General features: G+C 42.6%; 1 protein-coding gene across 2 annotated transcripts in view; it reads left to right on the forward strand.

Moving 5' to 3' along the window:
* unc5b (unc-5 netrin receptor B) overlaps window positions 1-16,703 on the forward strand; it is a 40,137-nt gene extending 23,434 nt beyond the window's left edge. Inside the window, exons 2-17 of one of the 2 annotated variants that reach the window (XM_049735965.2) lie at window positions 3,306-3,536; window positions 3,745-3,888; window positions 4,124-4,227; window positions 4,352-4,532; window positions 4,634-4,801; window positions 5,575-5,739; window positions 7,753-7,785; window positions 9,795-9,989; window positions 10,356-10,724; window positions 11,099-11,186; window positions 11,369-11,543; window positions 11,616-11,855; window positions 12,257-12,406; window positions 12,526-12,690; window positions 12,760-12,938; window positions 13,153-16,703. In XM_049735965.2, coding sequence (XP_049591922.1) covers window positions 3,306-3,536; window positions 3,745-3,888; window positions 4,124-4,227; window positions 4,352-4,532; window positions 4,634-4,801; window positions 5,575-5,739; window positions 7,753-7,785; window positions 9,795-9,989; window positions 10,356-10,724; window positions 11,099-11,186; window positions 11,369-11,543; window positions 11,616-11,855; window positions 12,257-12,406; window positions 12,526-12,690; window positions 12,760-12,938; window positions 13,153-13,318 — 2,753 coding nt within the window. In that variant the 3' untranslated portion in view covers window positions 13,319-16,703. The remainder of the gene's footprint in view (window positions 1-3,305; window positions 3,537-3,744; window positions 3,889-4,123; window positions 4,228-4,351; window positions 4,533-4,633; window positions 4,802-5,574; window positions 5,740-7,752; window positions 7,786-9,794; window positions 9,990-10,355; window positions 10,725-11,098; window positions 11,187-11,368; window positions 11,544-11,615; window positions 11,856-12,256; window positions 12,407-12,525; window positions 12,691-12,759; window positions 12,939-13,152) is intronic. The other variant, XM_049735967.2, reaches the window with a different exon arrangement.
* The last annotated feature ends 2,666 nt before the right edge of the window (window positions 16,704-19,369 follow it).

The raw sequence follows: 19,369 nt of genomic DNA on the forward strand, positions 1-19,369 counted from the left end.
GCAACAGTGCCGCACGCTACGCAGAAGGGGGTAGCGAGTTCAGGGCCCTAACAGCCTGGAGAAAGAAGCTGTTGGCGAGTCTGGTGGTGCGGGAGCGCAGGCTCCTGTACCTCTTCCCAGAGGGCAGAAGGTCAAACAAAGAGTGAGCCGGGTGACTCACATCTCTGGCAATCGAGGTTGCCTTGCGGGCGACATGGGAGGTGTAAATGTCCTTCAGGGAGGGTAGCGAAGCACCAATAATCTTACCAGCCGTATTCACTATGCGCTGCAGGGCCTTCAAGTTCTGTTCAGTGCAGTTACCACCCCAGACAGCGATGCAACTGGTGAGGACGCTCTCAATGGTGCCACGGTAAAATGTAGACAGGACTGCCTGAGGAGCACATGCACGCCTGAGCTTCCGCAGGAAGTACAAGCGGCGCTGAGCTTTCTTTGCCAGTGACGAGGTGTTTTCGGACCAGGAGAGGTCCTCACTGATGTGCACCCCCAGGAACTTGGTGCAGCTCACCCTCTCCACCACAGCACCGTCGATGATCAGCGGCAGGTGTGTTGTGTGACCCTTCCGGAAGTCAACAATCATTTCCTTGGTCTTATTGACGTTCAGCAGGAGGTTGTTGTCCCTGCACCACGTGGTCAGAAGGTCAACTTCCGACCTGTACCGAGTCTCGTCGCCCTTCGTGATGAGACCCACCAGAGTCGTGTCGTCAGCAAACTTCACTATGCGGTTGTCGCTGTAGGTCGCAGTGCAGTCATGCGTCAGCAGGGTGAAGAGCAATGGACTGAGCACGCAGCCCTGGGGGGCTCCCGTGCTCAGCGTGATGCTGGCGGAGATTTTGTCGCCAACACGTACCACCTGAGGCCTCTGACAGAGGAAGTCCAGTATCCAGTTGCAGAGGGAGGTACTGAGGCCCAGCTCGTCGAGTTTGCAGATGAGTCGCTGCGGCACAATGGTGTTGAAGGCAGAGCTGAAGTCCACAAACAGCAACCTCACATATGAGTCCTTTCTCTCCAGGTGGGTGAGGGCCGAGTGGAGGGCAGAGCAGATGGCATCCTCAGAGGACCGCTTGGCACGGTACGCAAACTGGAAAGGGTCAATGGTGGGGGGGAGAACGGACTTGATGTGCTCCATGACCAGCCGCTCAAAGCACTTCATGATGATGGGCGTCAGTGCCACAGGGCGGTAGTCATTGAAGCAGGACGGTGCAGGTTTCTTTGGCACAGGAACGATGGTGGCAGCCTTGAAACACGAGGGGACGATGGCCTGCTGCAGGGAAACGTTAAAGATGTCCGTGAAGACACCCGACAGCTCCCCAGCACAGTCCTTCAGCGCTCGACCCGGGATGTTGTCAGGGCCCGCCGCCTTACGGGTGTCAATAGCGGCAAGCGCCCTCCTCACACCGTCGGCAGAGAGGCGCAGGGGCTGCTCGTGCGGGGGGGGAGTGGACTTCAGTGGGCAAGTGCTGTTCTGGGCGTCGAAGCGAGCAAAGAAGCGGTTCAGATCGTTCAGCAGACGGACGTCGCCCTCACAGCTCCTCGGCGCGGGCTTGTAGTCCGTGATGGTCTGAATGCCCCGCCAAAGGCTACGTGCGTCCTTGCTGTCCTTGAAGTGGGTGGAGACCTTGCACGAGAACGCCTTCTTCGCTTCTTTGATGCCTCGGGACAGGTCGGCTTCATTTGCTTTTTTATTATTTTTATTTTTCTATATATTTTGCTTACCTGGAGCCATAGCCTACATCTTATTTTTCTGTCCTGCATCACTAGTCTGTCCCTCATTTAGACATTTTTCTCACCTCATGCATGCCACAAGGAGAATGGTTGCATCCTGATAGTTTTTAAGAGCCAGATATCATTTTTGTTGAGCATGTTTGAATGCGGAGGATAATAACTGGTGTAGTGTATGTCGTTTATAGTGCTAATTAAATTTCTTTGTGAAAAGGGAGCCCATGACACCAGCTGCCCTTTAATGGTGTTTTTGTGCAAGAAGGTCCAAGTCATCAACTTAAGAAACCTGTGGTTTCCGTTTGCACTTACAGGTTATTAAAAAAAATTGCCCGTACAGACTCCTTGTGTAGACATTCATGGATAACTTGAGATGACTGACTAATGGGTGACTTTAGGTTACAAGAGAGCACTTCAACTATTCTATCACCATTCATTAGACTCGGCCTAAGAGCCTTCCAAACTCTCACTCCTGCTTGCCATCGCTTTCTGTGTTCCGCTTTGCTTTGTTCTAATGTCTGAGCAAAAAGTCTGTCAGGGGGGAAAGTGGGCTAGAGGGTGGTTGCTTGAGAACTCCTTGTGTTCCTAAAAATAGAAGACTGTAACACTAAGTAGATTCTCTTGTTCCAGGGTTGTGGAATAACTCATCATGTTGGGCTTGATACATTTATAACACCATCAAAATGTACCTGTTCCAAATATCTGCCTCCAAACATTTTTTTATTTTATCAGTAATGCAAAATTGAGATCGGAGAGCCGTGGGATTGTGATATTGCTGTGTTTGAATGTGAAAAGCTTAATGGAATGACAAATTTAACTGGTTAATGGAATTTGTTTATGCACCACTGGAACTGTCATCTGCTAAAATGCATCTGCAAATGCAAATGCATGCATTGTGATTGCTGCCGTCGTCTGCTATAAGGCTGGAATACAAAATGATGACTCCATCTAGTGCAATATGATTCCTCCCTCTTACTTTACCACCAAACTGTAATTTTTTTTAATCTCCATTTTCTATAATCAGGTTTGCATTTGCACTGCAGGGTGCATTGGCTCTGTAAATAGTTACACCATACCAGACAGACAATGGGTACTTAATAAAACAAAGAAACGAAAGTGACTGAGTGCTACCAGTGCAGCAGTACACGAAAGGAGAACACATGACCGACTTTTCAGAGTCTTTTATTTCCAAACTCCTGCATCCACAATTGAAATCCACAGAGTGGTTCTTTTGGACAGGGTTCCAATAGAAATCGCATTGAATTGATTCCAGAATTCTAAACTCAGAAAAAAAAGGTTTGAAAAACAACCAAGAGGGTGGGAAATTGTGTCTTTTCTACTAGGAAAAAAGTCTTTCCAAAATGTCACTGGCAAAGTATTGAGTATGTCACCGGATAATGTCACGATCAGCGCTGCCTATTCATTGAAGTTTGTTCACTCCGCTTTTATTTCGAAATGTGGACCACTGACGTCTCTCCAGATTTCTGGGAGGCAGAACCACAGAACAGCCATTCTTATAAATGCTGAAGTGTTTCTGGAAAACAACAATCCTTTTAATCAGCCCTATATACGTATGTCAATATTTTCAGAAAGCAGCGACTACAGTGATGGCGAGGTTCTTCCAGACTCATATCCATCAGCGCCAGCAGAACCTCTCCCAGAATTCCTGCTTGAACCAGAAGATGCTTTTATCGTGAAGAACCGGCCCGTTCAGCTTCGGTGCAGGGCGTCACCAGCCACACAGATCTACTTCAAGTGCAACGGGGAGTGGGTCAATCAGAATGACCATGTCACAAGAGAGAGCTTGGACCAGGTTACAGGTGAATCTCAAAGATGCCCAGTGAACAAAAAACAGCAATGTCACCTTGTATTTTACAGACCTAAACAGCATACTCAATTACAAACTGCATTTTCAACTACATGTTCCATTAGCTCCTTCAAGGTTTTATGTACACGATAACTGCATTTGGCCCGTAGCCAACTCATTGTCGATGTGCATTATCATGCTCTTTTGCCGTCTCCCCGCAGGCCTTGTGGTGAGGGAGGTGGATATCTCAGTTTCCAGGACCCAAGTTGAGGAGCTGTTCGGGTTGGAGGACTACTGGTGTCAGTGTGTAGCCTGGAGCTCAGCCGGCACCACCAAGAGCAACCGCGCCTACGTCCGAATTGCATGTCAGTTTTTGGCACCTTTATTGTGTTTTGTCAACCATACATGCAAACTGACTAACATGCTGTCATCCGGTGTGAGTTGCCTTGTGATTGACAGTCCTGTTGTGAAGGTACAAATGGAAAAAAAATAAGTGACAGCTTGAAATAGTATGCTGTAGATGTGAGGGAGAAGCTAAATGTCATTTATCTGTCGCAAAGCAACTTTGGCTAACTGCCGACCTGTGTTTCTGCCTTTTAGACTTGAGGAAAAACTTTGAGCAGGAGCCATTGGGACGGGAAGTGCGACTAGAGCAGGAAGTCTTGTTGCAATGTCGCCCCCCAGAAGGCATGCCCACCGCTGAGGTAGAACTCTTTGGCTGGTTGAAATAATTCCAACACACAATACGTACATTTCAAGAGAACTTTATGACAAAATATTTTCCATAAATGTATAAAGTTTAAATCATGAGGTTCTGTCTCCTTTAAGGTGGACTGGCTGAAAAACGAAGATGTCATTGACCCTTCGCAAGACTCCAACTTTCTGATTACCATCGATCACAATCTAATAATCAAACAGGCCCGACTCTCAGACACGGCCAACTATACTTGCTTGGCTCGCAATGTGGTGGCCAAAAGACGCAGCAGCACCGCAAGTGTCATTGTTTATGGTAACACAAACTTCCTAAACATATCTACACAATGATTCTGGATATTACAAAATATTAAAATGCTTCGAAACCGTAGCATTATTATTGTCTTTGTATGTTAGTGAGCGGCGGCTGGTCCTCGTGGACAGAATGGTCTGAGTGTAACACAAAGTGTGGGCGGGGCTGGCAGCGACGAACACGTAGTTGCACCAACCCTGCCCCTCTCAATGGAGGAGCCTTCTGTGAAGGCCCACCCTTCCAGAGAGTGACCTGCACCACACTGTGTCCAGGTTAGCATGACCATCTCATCCATCTTATTTTGTCACACAGCTTTTCAAATGATACAGAAATTTAGATCATATTTTAAGCAGTTACTCGAAATAACTGGTGCCGCCACAAAACCGATCTCTGTAATTATTTTCTATTGGTTAATCAGCACATATGCAAACTGTTGACATTTGCTCATAATACAATAATGGCTTGTTAGTCAAAGATTTTTATGTAAACTTACTAAAACAGAACTAATGAAATCCGCACGCATGCAATGGTTCAGAATAACCAGCTTCAAACTTCATTCAGCCATGTAATTGTTTTTGCCCACATCAATGTTCTATGGTTGTTCATTTAGTCTTTTAACTTTATTTATTTATTTATTTATTTATTTATTTATTTATTTATTTATTTATTTATTTATTTATTTGCTCCTGCCTTGACCACGGGAGTGATCAATACAAAATTCTGCTTAAAATAATAAACTTTGGATGCATATCAAGTTATCACCAATTAGGTTGCATCATCATTCCTGTCATATAACTGCTCTCATTTCGTCATTGGCATTTGGACCACTGTGTTAATTAAATGTGACACACACTTGTTGCTTTGCCCACCAGACCACCATGACTCAGAAATGAAACCATAAAAGGCATCTGCAAATTGCTAAATGAACCACTGTCATCTCTTACATATTATTATTCATTATGTCATGTAGTGCTAGTACTAAAGTCATGCTTAATTCATTGCTGTTCTGATTAATGCTCTTACATACTATCTTGTGCCATTCTAGTGGATGGAGGCTGGACAGAATGGGCAAAGTGGTCTGCCTGCAGTACAGAGTGCACCCACTGGAGAAGCCGGGAATGCCAAGCCCCCCCACCCAGAAATGGAGGCAAGCACTGCAGCGGGAGCATGATGGAGAGCAAAAACTGTACTGAGGGGCTCTGTGCACGCAGTAAGTAACCTGAATGGATTGAGTAAACGTTGAACTCATTTCTCAACCTTAAATCTTCCACTGGACCATGAATACGTAATAAATCTGTGCCAGGGTTTCAATTGCTTCTTATCTGAGAGAATATAGATTTTCTAAGGCCTCCATCAGGACAAATCCCCTTCGATTATATTTGTTGCCCCAGGTGGTCATTCAAATGATAGTAGAACATCTTTCAGAAAGTGATTTCTTTTCACAGTCGGACCATTTTAGAGGGTGCAGTGCATGTCCAAGTGATTTTGTACAGAAAATGTGTGAAAGTAGCTGGGAAGAACACAAATCCTACAGAGAGCCATGAGAAGATAAAATAGCGACACCCTAGACCAGGGGTGTCAAACTCCTTTTTTTCGCGGGCCGCATTGTATTCATAGCTTCTTTCGGAGGGCCATTATGAACCAACCCAAATAATTGTCTGAGCACCTAATATTATATCCAGTAAAAGCTACAAAACAAACTGACAAATAACTCATTTTCAAATCAGACGAGTAAAAACTAGTCAAACATTTAAAAAAAGATATTATTAAAAGTGAAGACAATTTGCGATTCTAGTAATGACACAAATTTGATGCACAATTTATCTTCGTGGACCACATAAAATGATGTGGCGGGCCGTATCTGGCCCCCCGGGCCTCGAGTTTGACACCTGTGCCCTAGACAGATGTTTACAAGAAGCAAAGTAAGAAGGCTGACGAGCCACATCTAAAAAGTACAGATGGAGAGTGAGAGAAGGTGAGAGAAAAAAGCATGACACATCACAGTCTTAAAATTAGCGCGGTGTAAAGCATATGAGAATGAGTCAGACCCGCCCTGACACCAAGTGTGCGCCCTGTGATGAGCAGGGAGAGATTCAGCTGACAGCGCATTAGACTCAAAGACACACATCCACAGAGGACGCATATACCAAGACACAAAAAGCAACACGCCCGAGCATTTGGACAAAGCTCTTTAAATGCAACTGGGGGATCAGATGCGTCGTCTGAGGAAATATTGAGCTTCACTTTCAGTCTGAGAATCCTACGCTGTTTTGCGTGGGGAAGCAAATTAGACAAATACACTTTGTGAGCTAACAAAACACGTCTCCGGAGGTCGCTAGGAAAAGATGCACTCAAGTTATTGTGACACAGAGGGAAGATGAGACACATTTTGCTGTAGATGTTCTGTGAATGTGTCACTTGGCATACACAAGATCGCTGATCGATATATTTTTATCATTTCAAGTGTTATTATTTGGCTGTCCTGCGTGTCATTATTTGTCTTTCCTTTAAGGCTAAGCAAACACAGCTATCATAAATGTCCCTTTCACTGTTGCATGGACGGGAGTGATAGGCAAACACCCAGCAAAGATTTAGACTTGGTCACTTTATTGGGTACACCTGCAAGGTTTCAGTTCAAGTCAGTCAGTTCGACAAAAGAAACGCAATAAAATTAAATTAAAAATAAAACACATTATTTCCTACAATGTTATGACAGCACTCATAGATACACACAAAGTTTTCCATCTTGTTCTTCCTATTTTTGAATTTAAAGTTCCCACATCCCCTCAAGTTGTAGCCCCCATCCCACTCTGTAAATAATTGTCGGTGGGGAGATTGGTGTTGTAATATAATATTGAAAATGCTCCTGCCAGTGAGATGTGATGTTTATAAAATGGAATGAAGGGTGCATAGAAAGTTCTTAACAGTCTGGACACCCGCTATTTCAATCATGTCCTTCACGGACCACATACAAAGCCATCTCCTGCCACCATCTGTTTAGTCATTTTTGACCTCTTTTGATTGCTGTTCTCGATAGAAATACAATGGAACTGGCCTTGGAAAAGGGATATTCAGTCATATTTAATCTGCTGCCTTTTTTTTTTAATGTAGCCCTAATAGAATTTTATTTTTCTCTGTATTCTGTTAGTGTTTTTTTTTCATAGCGTGCAGTCCATTCATTTCATATTTTTTCTCTTTTCTGTTTTTTCTTCTGTTCAAACAGATAAAAAGGTTTCTATTGAACATGCAAGCCATCGTAAGTTCAATCACCACCGTGACATCACTTGTTATTGCTTTCATACCCGATGTTTAGTCCAGCATCTGTAAAATTTCAACATCTATGTTACGATGTCTTACCTTCCTTTCTCACCTTCACATGACAGCTTGCTGCAATTGAGAATTAATCATAAAACCAAATTGTGAAATAAACAAAAAAATCAACAGCTCCAAATGACAAGATGCCTTCCGAGCTGTGAAGTGGAAAGACAGCACGGTTGATTTGTTCAGCTAATCTGTGATTTGGTTTAAAGTTAAAGTGATGCTAATTCCTTTAGCGCAATGTGACATGGGCTCAGGGGAGTGCAGCTTTAGTAATGCACCTAATTCCCTATTGTTCCGTTTCTCGTAATAAATGCCGACGGCTGTCGGATTTGGTCTCCATCGTGCCACGAGCATGGAGGCGGCTTCTCTTTCAGTGAGCTTGCCTCCCATGTTTTTCCTTCACACTGCTCATTTCCTGCATCTACTTCAACGTTTGCTCTGTCTTGTTCCTCCTCTCCCCTCTAAACCAATAACAACCATATCTATCTCCTCTCAATATTTTCTTTTTAATCATATTGACATTTGTCAGCCATAGTTCCTATCACACTGAAGAAATACGATGAGACTGACATATAATAATAATAATAATAATAATAATAATAATAATAATAATAATAATAATTCTGGGTGTTGGAAAAAGCTGGCAAAAATGGCCACCAGAAAGCTGGAAGTATCTCAGTGCCTTCACCTTCATTGTTTCTCAACAGATTCATGTTTTGTTTTGTTTTTATCACTGAGGCTTTAAAATAATAAGTTACAATTCACAACTGTAAGACAAGGAGCAAATAAAAGAACAATCATTCCTAATTGCTGCTTTTAGAAGTCTGGGTTGAGGAGGCCGCGTTGAGCCGTCTAATCTCAACTAGCAATCAGTCGGCAGGAGGGGAAGGAAATGCAGCCCAGTGGGGAGCAGGTGAACATAAGGCCAACATCTTCATCCATGTTGCTGTTACGTCTTTGACTCTTAGTCGTTTTTTCTTTACTGCATGATCCTCTTAAACACAAATCCAATGGAATACTGGAAACATCCCAGCAGGAATATTGGCAGATCCAAGAAATGCCATGCAGGCTAGAAGTAGTGCGGGTCGCTGGGATTGCTTTGCCTCCTCCTCCCTACCTCCAGTCTGTGAAGTGATCAGCTCTTCAATGTTATTCCAAAGAAGCAGATGGAGGAGGAAAATCCTCTGTCCTCATTTTAAATGTCTAAAATTAAACCAAAGCTATACTTGACTCCACCTCAATTAGTGATTGTTTCACTTTTAGTGCTCCTCCAGGTTCTTAGTGAAACTATCAAACTCTAATCAGGACATCTTAGATGTACTTTCTCTGGTAAATGAAAGACAATTTAAGTAGGGTGCTTTCACACTAGCAGCTTTGAGCTGTTTTAATCAAAGTCTACTTTGTTTCTTTCCCCTATTGGTTTAATAGTGCATTTGGTCAGGGTCAACATAGACCTAAACTTCATTGTGGACCATGTCAATCAAACAGTATAAGGTATAAAATATATAAGTATGAAGGGTCAGAAAATAACCAGTTTTATAGTTTAGTTTTAATATTTGACATTCGCTGTACTGTTTTAAAAGTAATTTTCTTTATTATTTTTTATTATATTCTACTATGCATTATTATTCCCTATTATTATAATATTATTTTTATTGACTGATTTATTGATCAACTTTTTAAAATTATTTTAGAGATAAATTAGCACTATACTCATAAAAATTATTTTCTGATTACCTACATCTCAAATTCATTTTCATGTATTACTTCACGCTCTACAGTTAAGGCATTGCATCGTGCATTTTGTTTATTTATAACAAAGACGGTTAGTGGAAATGTATCGTAGTAAAAATATACACTCGGGAAATTTTGTGGCGAAAGCTGAAAGTTGATTGTCCTCTCATGACCGACAATTGTTAACCTCGTTAAAACTTTTTGTTGTAGCGGCGGCGCCAGAGATGGGTGTAGCAGTCTACGCTGGTCTGGTTGGGGCTCTGCTGCTATGCGTGATCCTGGTGCTGTGCGTAGGCGTGCTGGCATACCGCCGCAGATGCAGCCACCTCCACGGAGACATCACAGACTCTTCTTCTGCCCTCGCCGCTGCCTTTCACCCAGGCAACTACAAGCCTCCGAGACAAGGTAAGTTGACACGCACAAATTATATACACACACAGTTTTAGTTCCTGTTTTATTTTGGCTCCTTTTGCTCTTGCTCATAGAAGCACATCTTCACATTTAATTTTACTTTCGGCGCCGCTTCCTATTTTTTATCAGAAAGTCTTTTTATACCATGACACCATTATCTTCTTTACCACATGACATTTTTTAGACTTCAGAGCATTTGTCATGGTATCTCCTCTCTTGTTCCAGCCATCAAATATTAATTAGCAACATTAATCCATTTCACTTGCATCACTTTTTTGCACTCTCAGCTGGGGCCGCTTTTATTTCTGCAGATAAGAGTATTCTCTTATCGCTCTCTATTTTGTGTATGTGTGTCCACAGATAACCTCCGCACCCTGCATCCGTCTGCTCCTCCCGACCTGACGGCCACGGCGGGAGCATTCCGCAGCCCGCTCTACTCCTTGCAGCAAAGTGTTAACGAAACCCATCACAAAATCCCCATGACCACATCCCCCCTGTTGGACCCCCTGCCCAGCCTCAAAATCAAGGTGTACAACTCCTCCACGCTTTCCTCGCTGGAGATCCCGGCTGATATGTGCTCAGCAGACGGCGAGATCCTCAGCCTAAAGTCAGTGGGCACTGGTGGGAGGGAACGTCAGTTCCACAGCCACACGCTGTCCAGAGAGCCTGGGCATAGCACCAGCGCCACCCTGGGGCACCTTGGGGGGCGCCTCACCATCCCTAACACAGGTAGCAAGCGTTAAATTTGTTCAAAATTTAATACATCTAAAACTCGGTGCAAAGCAGGGTCCTGAAGTTGGGAGACAATATGATTAAGAGTTCTTTATTTTTAATGTGACCCCACACTCTGCATGCTTCTAGCCAAAGGTCCTTGACAGTTTTTCATTCATTTTATGATGAAAGACGTACGTTTCTTTTTTTCGAGTTTTGATGAATCTCAACATTCATTTGGAAAAATAGGGGGGAAAAAAGAAAAAAACAAACCTCTGCATCATCTATGGTTGGAAATTTTAAATCTTGTTGTGGTATCAAAAAAACCCAAAATGTTTTTATGTGAACAAGTCCGTCCTAGATTACACAAAAAAAAACACCTTCTCCCATAGGTGTGAGTCTGCTGGTCCCGCCTGGCACTATCCCCCAGGGGAAGTTCTATGAGATGTACCTCATTATCAGCAAATGGGAGAAAACGACGTAAGTGTCCGTGATCTCATCTATATTTGCGACCTGCGTGTCACAACGCTCGTCAATCCCACTTCAGTTGCTAATGTGTTATGACTCATCTGATATTGAGCGTTAGACGTGTCAGGTTCAACAAAAGCACGATTGTTTTCTTTGAGTGTGACGTTTTGGCCGCTTTTGTGTGGCGTTGACAGGTTGCCATCTGAGGGCGGTCAGACAGTGCTAAGCCCCGCAGTGAGCTGTGGTCCATCTGCTTTGCTGCTCAATCGCCCCGTTGTCCTCACCTTGCCGCATTGTGCCCAGCTAGACACGCCAACACCTGACTGGACACTCACACTGAAGACGCAGACCCATCAGGGAGCATGGGAGGTGAGACTGCTTTGTGTAGGAATGACACAATGGTCTCTATTGAGACTCACTTCACTTCTTTTTGCTCCCTAGGAGGTGCTGACAGTAGGAGAGGAAAGCTTGTCCTCGCCGTGCTATCTGCAATTGGAGGAGGAGTGCTGTCATGTTCTCATGGAGCAGCTGGGCACGTATGGCCTGGTGGGTCAGTCGTGCCCCCCTCAACCGGCCTGCAAGCGCCTTCAGTTGGCTTTGTTCGCACCCCGAGCGCCCTGCCTCTCCCTGGACTACAGCCTTCGTGTTTACTGCATCCATGACACCCCTCATGCTCTCAAGGTGGGAAATGGGGTCACTTTTCTAGATCAGCTGTTGAATTTTCTATTTTATATCATGCTCCATTCCTTTGTTTGTTCTTCATTTTGTTTGTTTGGATGGATGGATGGATGGATGGATGGATGGATGGATGGATGGATGGATGGATGGATGGATGGATGGATGGATGGATGGATGGATGGATGGATGGATGGATGGATGGATGGATGGATGGATGGATGGATGGATGGATGGATGGATGGATGGATGGATGGATGGATGGATGGATGGATGGATGGATGGATGGATGGATGGATGGATGGATGGATGGATCCAATCACGTAGTAGCATAGTATTCAATATATTTAATAGTATTAAAAAAAATCAATGCTGGAACTAAACCCCTAAGCATTTTCTCCATACAGGAGGTGCTGGATCTGGAGCGAAGTCTCGGTGGGGTGATACTAGAAGATCCTAAACCGCTGCTGTTTAAAGACAGCTACCACAACCTGCGTCTGTCCATCCATGACATCCCTCACACTCACTGGAGAAGCAAACTACTAGCCAAGTACCAGGTGAGTCACCTTAGCCTTCTATCTGAACACAATGTTGTTAATAGTAACTTGCAGACATTGTAACACAAAGTCAATCAAGGCAAAGACGTCCCTTAGTAATGAAATATTATTTCTACCAGGAGATCCCATTCTATCACATTTGGAGTGGCAGTCAGAGACCTCTGCATTGCACCTTCAGCCTGGAGAGAAGCAGCTTGGCTGTGTCTCTGCTTTCTTGTAAAATCTGTGTGCGACAAGTGGAAGGCGAAGGACAAATCTTTCAGCTGCACACTGACATCCAGGAGGTAATGTTAACTAGCACTTACTCTCTATGAGATCATCTCTAAGAGATCCTCTTGTTCTCAACCCTGCAGACTCTCCCGCCTCACTCGCCGCTGCCCTCAACAGGCTCCTGCCTGCCCTCTTCTCAAGTAGGACCATATGCCTTCCGTCTGCCTTGCTCCATCCGCCAGAAGATCTGCGCCAGTTTGGACGCGCCGAGCGCCAGAGGGTGTGACTGGAGACTACTGGCACGCAGTTTAGGCTTTGACAGGTCAGCTCAGCTTTATTCTCTCCAGATCAGCTAGTGTGTTTCTGAACCTTTATTGAGCCAAGGCACATATTTTGCATTGGGAAAAAAAAATCTTACAGCACACTATGTCCCTCCAGGCACTGTGAATAATATGAAATTGGCCGTTCCAAATGTTCCACAGACAAACCTGTGATGGAGTTTCCACTGATTTGTCGTATAATTGTACCCCCTTCAGGTACTTGAACTACTTTGCAACAAAGCCCAGCCCTACAGGGGTTCTCCTGGACTTATGGGAAGCTTGTCACCAAGGCGACGCAGACCTGGTCTCTCTGGCGACGGCACTCGAAGAGATGGGCAAGAGTGAGGTGCTCGTCGTCATGACGACAGATGGGGATTGTTGATGGCCGGAGGAACAAGAACATAAATGCGACTAATCATAAACATGCCGACGAACATGTCCACCGCGACACAGATGGCAAAGCGTTTCCGTTCCTTTTCCACACACTCTATTACCTCTTCGACACGTCTTCATCAACTCATTTCCATCACCGCTCGGCCTGAATCCTCCAAAGCGATGTCGACGTTTGAAACTAGTTTAAAAGTCTGAAAATGACCACGTTTGTGTACTGTATATAAATGGAGCTGCTTTCAGGGTAGAAAACAAAACAATGTGTTCATCCCCCTGAAGTATGACAAAAGCAGACGTGGGATTACGTGTGTTTGCGTAGCAGCATGGAAGTGCATGATTGAACACCATCACACCTCGGGCCTTTCGCCTGATTGTTTTGTCATCAATGCAAATCTCCATTGGCGTGCGCGTGAGCACCTCGGGCTGCCGACGCGCACTCCCAGCATAGTGGAGCAGCCATTAAACGATACTCGCTCAAGACCGGCTCGCATCTCCGACTTATTGGTTGCGGACGAATCAAACGAGGACAAAAGGAAGCCTTTCGGGTTTTCAGTGTTTGGCTTTGGGCTCTTCTTATCTCGTCGAGTACAACGAGTGACTGTTTCTATTGTACTAACAAAATGCCTCAAAGCCTTGGCGGCCACTCTATATCATTGCAACTGGCAGGGGGTGCTTGTGTGTAATCTCTCCTCCCACTTTGCCGCACTCCCATCCGCTGAGAATAAATTGCAGGAGTTTTTCGGTCATCCTTTAAAAGTTTCCTTTGGGGAACGCTCTTAGAGTTATCATCCATATTTGGGATTGTTTATCATTGCCGTTTTCTTTTTCCTTTTGTTTCGCTGTGTACTAATTCTACTACAGTATAGCAGGCCATGTGGTAGATTTAAGCAAACAGCGGGCCACTAAGTCATTGAGAACAACACCATTTTGTACTTCTAATGTGTTTTCATTCCAGCGTGAGACAGAGGAGCATTCAAAGTCGAACACAAGTTGTTGCAAGATGCAGATTAACCCCCGATTTGATTTCAAAACTGGTTTTCCCAATTGAAATGATTTTAAATGGATCAGAATCAAACCGTCGGCACAATAAAACTTTACATTCTTAACTGTTATAGGTTTAGTGTTCTACGCATACTCAGATTTTTGGGCTGGGGAGGATATTGTCTGTTCTCTGTTTTGGTGCCTCAGCCCAAAGCCCTGTCTAAAATAAAAGTGGTGCTTTGCCACCAACTTGTAGCTTCTATTGGCAATTATCAACGTTTCGAAGGTGTAATAATTGCTCGCAGTTTTTCCTTATTCACAGCAAGGTGAGGTAACGCTGCATAAAAACGGAACCGAATCAAAGTCAAATAAAGTCTCAGAGTGGGAGCAGGAAGGTGTTCGCAGAACAATACTGTTATTGTGTTTTGTTTAATTATTATTATTCATATGCATAGTTCAATAAAATGTATATTAATAACTGTAATCAAAGGAAAACATTGTGCAGGTAGCATCAGAAAAACAAGTGGGGTTTATGTATTCAAGGATAAATATACATACAAACAAAAAAATTCAACATTGTGCTATTTGAGTTTGCAGCAAATGTAAAACTATTGGGGAAAAAAAGAATAAAAGGTACAGCATGTTTTCGGGAGAGCGGTAACATCCCAGACATGCTTCCAAGACGTTTGAACTTATAATAAACGCACAAACTATTCCTTAGTGCCTGTTCTCCCTCTCGGCCTGTCAAAAAAATCGGAGTCTATATTAATTTCATTTTGAAGAAAACAAAATAATAAGATTCTCTCGCTTACGATTTTCCAAACTTGGCAAGTGTGCTTGCTTCAAGTTTTTTACTGTTACTGTCCTTTTGCGTTTTAAGAGAGTAAAACTGATGCATAAAACAAAAATGATATATTCAATTCAGTTAAACCAACCAATTAAATCATATTAAAAAAACATGTTACTTTAACGCACATGAGCAGGGCATACAACAATACTCAGCCATATATATTGTTTCCTCTGCTCTGTGTCTGCAATGAATTTTAATGGAACTTCACATAATTGGGGACCTTCACTGCCTTTTTCTTAATTTTGCAGCAGTAACATAATGAATGTGCCGTTTGTTGGCAAATTTCTCTGGTCACTTTAACGTTATTCATTAGCCATTATGCCTTTGTCTACATACTATTTATGTTGGCATCTGCTTGGTAAATAAGCAAGACAGTCTACATGCTCACGGAGATGATTTTTTTTCATTTATTTTTTTTAACTCTGTTTTACCCAAGAGTATATAGGTATCACTTGTATCCTTTTAAGGCGTTCCACTTTGGAGGTTCCACTGTACGTCAGAAGAGATGCTTGACTGTGTCGTTGGAGTTCATAGATACATTTGTCATAATCGATTAGTTAGGCCTTGAATAAAAAAGGCAGACAACAGACTTTTACCTCAACACTTGATCTACGTCTAAGTCTTTTCAATGCCCCCCTCCCCTCTTGTGTTTCCTAAAATGCCTGTTTTGTGGCCAGGACCTTCATGCTATTTTCATCATCTGTGTTCAGCTATTGTCACCAGAGAATGTCTGTTACATATGGAATTGTAACAATGTTCGCAAAAAAGTGTTTTTATCTTTGAAATGTCAAAACCAAAACACCGAAAGTATCCCTCCTTCTGCAGTGACTCATGTCACTGCTTGAATGAATTAGTGTGTGTGTGTGTGTGCGCGCGCGTGCATGCGTGTGCGTGTGTATGCTGTTTTATCTGCAGCCAACCCTTCACACCCCACCTTTATCAACTATACGTGTATTCGTGTGGACATTTCAGATGATCTACCCAATGCTAGAATGTGTGTGTGTGCGTGTGTGCAGGGGTTAAGTGGGGTGCACATTTCTAAGTGCTATGCAAGCGCAAAAGAAAAGAAAAGCATCTTGACTTCTTTTGCCTCCTGGAAGAATTCTATTTTTTCAAACAAGAGCATAACACAAACAGGGTTTTTGATTTTGTATCAAACTACAAGTGGTGCAGAAATGCTTTTTTTTTCTGAGGTGCAATGTTCTGAATTGGATAATTGGATCAAGGTCGTGGACGCTGTCAGTGGCTTTCTTGTTGCAGAGACTGGATCATGTAGACCAGTATTTATTCTCTCAGATCTTTTTGGATTGTTCAGTGTAGCTCTGATACATGTTGCTGCAAACAGACTAAACTTCTCTTTGTTCCTGTTCAAAAAGACTTTCTTTCTTTAAAAAAATAAAAAGACATTTTTACAAAAATATGTTAAAAAATGTATTTCAGTGACATTTTATTTCTGTAAAAGTTCCAATTGTAAATAAACATCTAGTCTTCTTACCTGTAACTAAATATAATTTTTATGCAATAAATTATATTTCTTAGTTTAAAAGTAGCCTCTGTGTGGTTTGTTATTTTTGTCCCCTTGTCCACGCTCCGCACACACCTTGTTGAAAATTTTCATTTTAAAATTAAATGATCAATAAAGGCAAACAATGATAGTGAATATGTTTATTGTTAAAAGTATTATTTAGGATTCACATTTTAACATTAAATACGTTTGTGACTCAGCAGGCTCGATGATAGGAGTTTTCATAGTAAAGTGAAGTAAAGTTCACTGTACAATAAATAAATGTGGCTTCCAAGACAATGACAAAAAGGCTCAAATACACTATTTAGGTGTTTATTAATCAGATAATGTGTAGAGGTGCAACACTGGAAAGAACAAAAATCTATTTGTTCATTTTTTCTTTCTTTGTATTGCAGATTCCATCCAAGCTGTAAATTGATGATTAGTGACTAGCTGTATAAAATATTGCGACATGAAGAACAAAGTCACTTTTAAAGACGCTCTGCTGTTCTGACAGCGGCTGAGTGGCTATCAGGTGTCTCGACTTGACTTGTGTATTTTATGTTGGTGAAAAATGAACAATCCAGGTTCTCCCGTTGAACTACATGCTTTGATTTCCATCGGACCAAAATGTACCACAGCCGTCATAGTGTCACTGTTAGTAAAAGCACACAGCAACTAGTGATGCCAGTTCTTTTAAGTGAACTGATCACTCAAAAGATTCGTTCAAACGAATCGTTTAACGAATCGTCCCCCCCCACACACACACACTCACAGACATTCACGTTCGCTCGTGAGTGAACGATCCGTTCAAAAGAACGATTTCCTTCAGTGAACGAGAGTGACCGAATCACTTCCTAAAGTGATTCGTTCTTTTTTTCAGTTCATATGACTTCAACCAGTAGGGGCCGGTAATGCGCATTGAAGCTGGTGCCACCTCGCCGTAAATCAAAACGAAGAAGAAAATATCGTAACTTCCCGTTCACGAACGAGTCGTGAGGTGCATTTCTCGTTCACCAACTGAACGGGCCTGTGAGTGAACGAGTCAGCGAGTGAGTGATTTGCATTTCCAGTTCATCGCGAGAACGGATCAGTGAGGGAACGAATCCTGACTTTCCCGTTCGCGAACGAGTTAATGTGTGAACTGCCTTCCCGTGCATCAATGGATCAGTCAGTGAACGTGTTGCGTCTCCCTCCTGGCGTGAACTATGCAAGCCAGAATGTAGATTTACGATTTGCCAAGGAAAGAAAGAACCACTCACTGAAACCCCACTTCTTTTATGCACGTTTTCTCCACGCTAACGGCTAACTTTATTGCATGAAGGGATGCGCCGTTATGCAACAACGGGGAGATTATACTTCTCTTTGGGTAATCTTGATTTTATAACACTTATAGTAGTTTTTAAATAACGTGTATGCATATATGCGCCTAAACATTGTTTCCAACATAAAATACACAAGTCAAGTCGAGACACCTGATAGCCACTCAGCCGCTGTCAGAACAGCAGAGCGTCTTTAAAAGTGACTTTGTTCTTCATGTCGCAATATTTTATAGAGCTAGTCTAAAACAGTAAACAAAGTCATATTGATTCTTTTGGATTTTGATGACAATCACTTTCAATAGTTTATTCTTACACTGAGTGCCAAAAGTCCCAATAATCGTGAGCAGCGTGGGGGGGGCCCCATTTCAACCCCTTACACTGAGTGCCAAGCAGGGAAGAAATGGGTACCATTGTTATAGTCACTGGTATGACTCGGCAGGGGTTTGAACCCACAACCTCCCAATCTCAGGGCGGACACTCTCCTCTCAGGCCACTGAGCTGGTAAACACTTGTATCGTAGTATAACACTTATAGTCGTTTTTAAATAACGTGTATACCTATATACGCCTAAATATTGTTATCCAATATATCTACTGTAATTTCACATTAGATTGTTGGTTTGAAATTTGCTTTTAATATTATTATTTTTAATAAACATTTATGTTAAAACTTGTCTGGCGTCTTATTCCTTGTTTTTATATTCGCCAATTAAAACATAAAAATCAGACATTTGGTTAACTGCTTTATATGACAATATGTGTAGGTACACTACACGAGGTTAAAAAAAAAGGGAGAATAAATAAATAAAGGGTTAATTGCACAACAAAAGCATTTCCTCGCACCTGGGATCGAACCAAGCCCTTGCCGAGCAAGAGTCCGAGTCACTAACCAGTGCGCTATTTCGACCGTCAGCCTACGATAGCTTGCACTGTTTTGTACGAGCGATGTGTATTCCAGTTCTCAAGTGAACTGAATCTTTAGAACCGGTTCACTCAAAATATTTGTTCAAAAGAATCGTTCACCAAATCGTTCGCTACACTTTCATATTTATTTATTTTATTATTATTTTTTACCTCGTGTAGTGTTACAAAATATCCCATAATCTGCCTAAATAATTGTGACTAATTTAAAACTATTTTACTTGTTAATACCTACAAAATAACATATTCTAACCATTGACCTAATTTTCACATGGTCCTCGTTTACATTTTGCATTTGACACTGACAGCTGTCAAGTGCCATGTTAGGGCTCTTCTTGTGTAATTTTTATTTGTTATGGGTTTTCTTTTGTAAGTTTAAGTCAAAAGTCAAAGTCAGCTTTATTGTCAATTTCTCCACATGCCAAAGACACACAAAGAAACTGAAATTTCGTTCCCCCCTATCCCA

This window comes from Syngnathus scovelli, chromosome 12 (assembly GCF_024217435.2).
Source record: "Syngnathus scovelli strain Florida chromosome 12, RoL_Ssco_1.2, whole genome shotgun sequence".
NCBI lineage: Eukaryota > Metazoa > Chordata > Actinopteri > Syngnathiformes > Syngnathidae > Syngnathus > Syngnathus scovelli.